At 45.0% G+C, this 3819-nt stretch overlaps 1 protein-coding gene across 1 annotated transcript; it reads right to left on the reverse strand.

Moving 5' to 3' along the window:
• Window positions 1-810: 810 nt before the first annotated feature.
• On the reverse strand, window positions 811-2252 carry LOC137065018 (uncharacterized). Its single transcript, XM_067436587.1, has 2 exons — window positions 2237-2252; window positions 811-2033 (listed from the first exon to the last, which is right to left on the reverse strand). The coding sequence occupies exons 1-2, from the start codon at window positions 2250-2252 to the stop codon at window positions 811-813; spliced, it is 1239 nt and encodes a 412-aa protein (XP_067292688.1).
• Between the last annotated feature and the right edge of the window lie 1567 nt (window positions 2253-3819).

Genomic DNA, 3819 nt, shown 5'->3' on the forward strand with positions numbered 1-3819 from the left:
AAGTGCACAAGGTGAGTATACCAACAAACAGCAACAGAAAATAGGAAGAAGAACTGTCCAAGATCAGGTTAGATTGCACCACACACACACACACACACACACACACACACACACACACACACACACACACACACACACACACACACACACACAATTAAGGATATACTTTCTCTTGGAAGTCTTTGGCGGTGAACACAAGGGAAACTGGAGAAGGAATCCAAAGGAAGCAGAAATGTAGAGACAATCATAGAAGTTAGTAGTCCAGGTAACTATCGCAGAGGTCAGTATCTCAGGTAAGGTAATCATCCAGTACATCTTAGTGTGTGGAGCAGGCTCAAACAGAAGATGAGTGTGTGGAACAGGTTTAAATGGCGTTGATGAGGGTGAATTATGGCAGGTCTAGATGATTGTGAAGTGGTTGCAGGTGGAAAGCAGGAAGCATTCTGGGAACTCTTGTGCAGAGATGACAGGTGAACCGTGACAGTACTACCCTGTGACAGTAGGAAGGGCAGCCTCAAGGGCGGCACAAGAAATACAGGGAGGTGTCGGTAGCTCAGGGAGCCAGAGAGGAGCCAACAGCTCAGGGAACAAGGGAGGAAGCTTGCAGCTCAGGGAGCCAGGAACGAGCCATCTCTATGACCATGAAATTGGAATTATGGGCGGTGGAGCTTAATGGGAGCTGCAGGGTTATGCCCTGCCTCCTCACTGGGCACTGGGGCTTAAGCGGGCTCTGGAATGTGCTCTGGGGCTGGAGCAAGCTTTGGAGCAGACTCATGGGCCTAAGCGGGGCTCAGGCTCTGGAAAAAAACTCTAGGGCTCCGGAAAAGATTCCTCTAGAGTGGGTTCCTGAATTTCGCTCACTGGAACAGGCTTGGGGATTTCACTCACTGGAACGGGCTTGGGGATTTCACTCACTGGAATGAGCTCTGGGATTTCACTCACTGGAACGGGCTTGGGGATTTCACTTACTGGAACAAGCTTTGGGATTTCACTTACGAGAACGGGCTCTGGGATTTCACTCACTGAAACGGGCTCTGGGATTTCACTCACTAGAATGGGCTTTGGGATTTCACTCACTGGAACGAGATCTGGGATTTCACTCACTGGAACGGGCTCTGGGATTTCACTCACTAGAATGGGCTCTGGGATTTCACTCACTGGAACGAGCTCTGGGATTTCACTCACTGGAACGGGCTCTGGGATTTCACTCACTGGAACGGGCTCTGGGATTTCACTCACTGGAACGAGCTGTGGGACTTCACTCACTGGAACGGGCTCTGGGATTTCACTCACTGGAACGGGCTCGGGGATTTCACTCACTGGAACGAGATCTGGGATTTCACTCACTGGAACGGGCTCTGGGATTTCGCTAACTGAAACGGGCTCTGGGATTTCGCTCACTGAAACGGGCTTGGGGATTTCACTCACTGGAACGAGCTTGGGGATTTCACTCACTGGAACGGGCTTTGGGATTTCACTCACTGGAATGGACTCTGGGATTTCACTCACTGGAACGGGCTCTGGGATTTCACTCACTGGAACGGGCTCTGGGATTTCAATCACTGGAACAGGCTCGTGGATTTCACTCACTGGAACGGGCTTGGGGATTTCACTCACTGGAACGGGCTTGGGGATTTCACTCACTGGAACGGGCTTGGGGATTTCACTCACTGGAACGGGCTTGGGGATTTCACTCACTGAAACGGGCTCTGGGATTTCACTCACTGGAACGGGCTCGAGGATTTCACCCACTGGAACGGGCTTGGGGTTTTCACTTACTAGAATGGGCTTGGGGATTTCACTCACTGGAACAGGCTCGGGGATTTCACTCACTGGAACGGGCTCTGGGATTTCACTCACTGGAACGGGCTCTGGGATTTCACTCACTGGAACGGGCTCTGGGATTTCACTCACTGGAATGGGCTCTGGGATTTCACTCACTGGAACGGGCTTGGGGATTTCACTTACTAGACCGGGCTCTGGGATTTCACTCACTGGAACGGGCTCGGGGATTTCACTCACTGGAACGGGCTCTGGGATTTCACTTTCATTTTTTCATTTTCATTTTCAGAAATGCATTCTCTGGAACAGACAGGAAAATTATTCCTTGAAACAGACTTGAGATTAAATTTTCGGGAACAGGCACGGAAGCTTCAGAATAAGTGAGGTTTTGGAGGTGGATCAGCTTAGCAGGTGAGCACAGAGAATATTACCCTGGCTCTGCCCTCCTACGTACCTCTGTCAATTTTCATTTTCCTTCAGTACTACATCTGGGACTGCAGTGTATTTTTAGGTTTTCTCTGAACAAATTTCTACCGGTCCAATCAGCGAACAGCGGAAGTGGCTGAGAACAATGACGTTGATGTCGTGCACTAGTTTAAGTTGTAGTTTAGTAATGGTGGCGGAGAAAGATGTGAACGAAACCATTCATTCCGTTGTGGCACCGCTGCCGAATATCCAGAAGTTAAAGCCGGAGCAGTAACAATCTTTGCTGGGATTTGTTGGTGGCTATGATGTTGTGGCCCTCCCTCCCCAACAGGGTGAATTCGGGAAAAGTTTAATTTTCCAGCTCGCTCCATTAGTGGTGAAGGAGTTGGCTGAAGCTATTCGGACGGTAATTGTTTCTCGTGGGGTCGGAAGTATTGCCATCATTTAAAGAGGCTACTAGTCAGTGATTTTATTGCTGTCCGTTTCCCACCGCCTGCATAAAAATCCCCGGCCGAATTAGGCCTACTGCTTTTGACAAACACAGAGTTCATGTGGTGATGTAATAGCTGTCCGAATCCACATCTCTGTGTTTTAAGAATATTTCACATCAAAGTTCACTGTTTATAATCATTTTTGACCAGATTTTGACCATTCAGATCCAATAGTTTTCAACAGAGTACCTGCATTCACGGAAGTAAACACTTGTCAAGGGAGAGTGGCCAGAGTATCTGTACAAATGAATTGTACAAGAGTCTGGTAAGACCAGGCTAAGAGAATATATTGCTCCCTCCAAAGTGCAGTTCTTAGCAACCCAAGGCATCCAAGAGTATAGTGACTCATCTAAGCCTCCTTGAAAAAATTATCATTAGAATTTCATCACCATACACTGTGCACTACACAGCTCTAAGAATTCCTCTGACTATACCTCAATCTAAAGACCATTTTGGGAGAGGGAGTACAGCATGTCAGGGAAACAGACTCCAGACAGGGATGGTGATTACACAAACAAACAGTTTATTTACAGGGTGACTATATCAGCAAACACTAAAAGAAAAGAAGAACTCTCCAAACTATGATTTTGATATATTATTATTATCAATTTGTTTGTAATCTATTGTTACATAGTTAAAAATAATAATATTAATAATAATAACATATCATAAATATTTTAATAATAGTTAATATCTTGTTATTCTTTAGGATTATTATTATTATGAATAAAATAATTAATAATAATAATAATCTGAAATAATATTATTATTACTATCATTATTTTGTTGTGTAATAATAATTTTGTTATCTTTGTGTCAGTGGGGAATGTTCTGGATATATCTTTCGATGAAAAAAAAAAACCAACAACAATAATTGCTGATTTATAATCAGTGCAAACCATTATCAGCCAGCATTTTAAATTAGATATGCTTGAATCTGGATAACTTCTCATTGATCCAGTGTCAACATTTCTAGTGTTTTCAGTTATTTTTGTCTTTCAGTCCTTCAGATGTCATTTTTGGCAGTGGCCGAATTTCTACAGCATTTCTACTTTGATGCCCGGTAGCTTCTTCCGACAACCCATGTATTCCTATTCCCTGAGAGAGTGTGCTCGGGGTT

This window comes from Pseudorasbora parva, chromosome 25 (genome assembly GCF_024679245.1).
Source record: "Pseudorasbora parva isolate DD20220531a chromosome 25, ASM2467924v1, whole genome shotgun sequence".
Classification (NCBI taxonomy): Eukaryota; Metazoa; Chordata; class Actinopteri; order Cypriniformes; family Gobionidae; genus Pseudorasbora; species Pseudorasbora parva.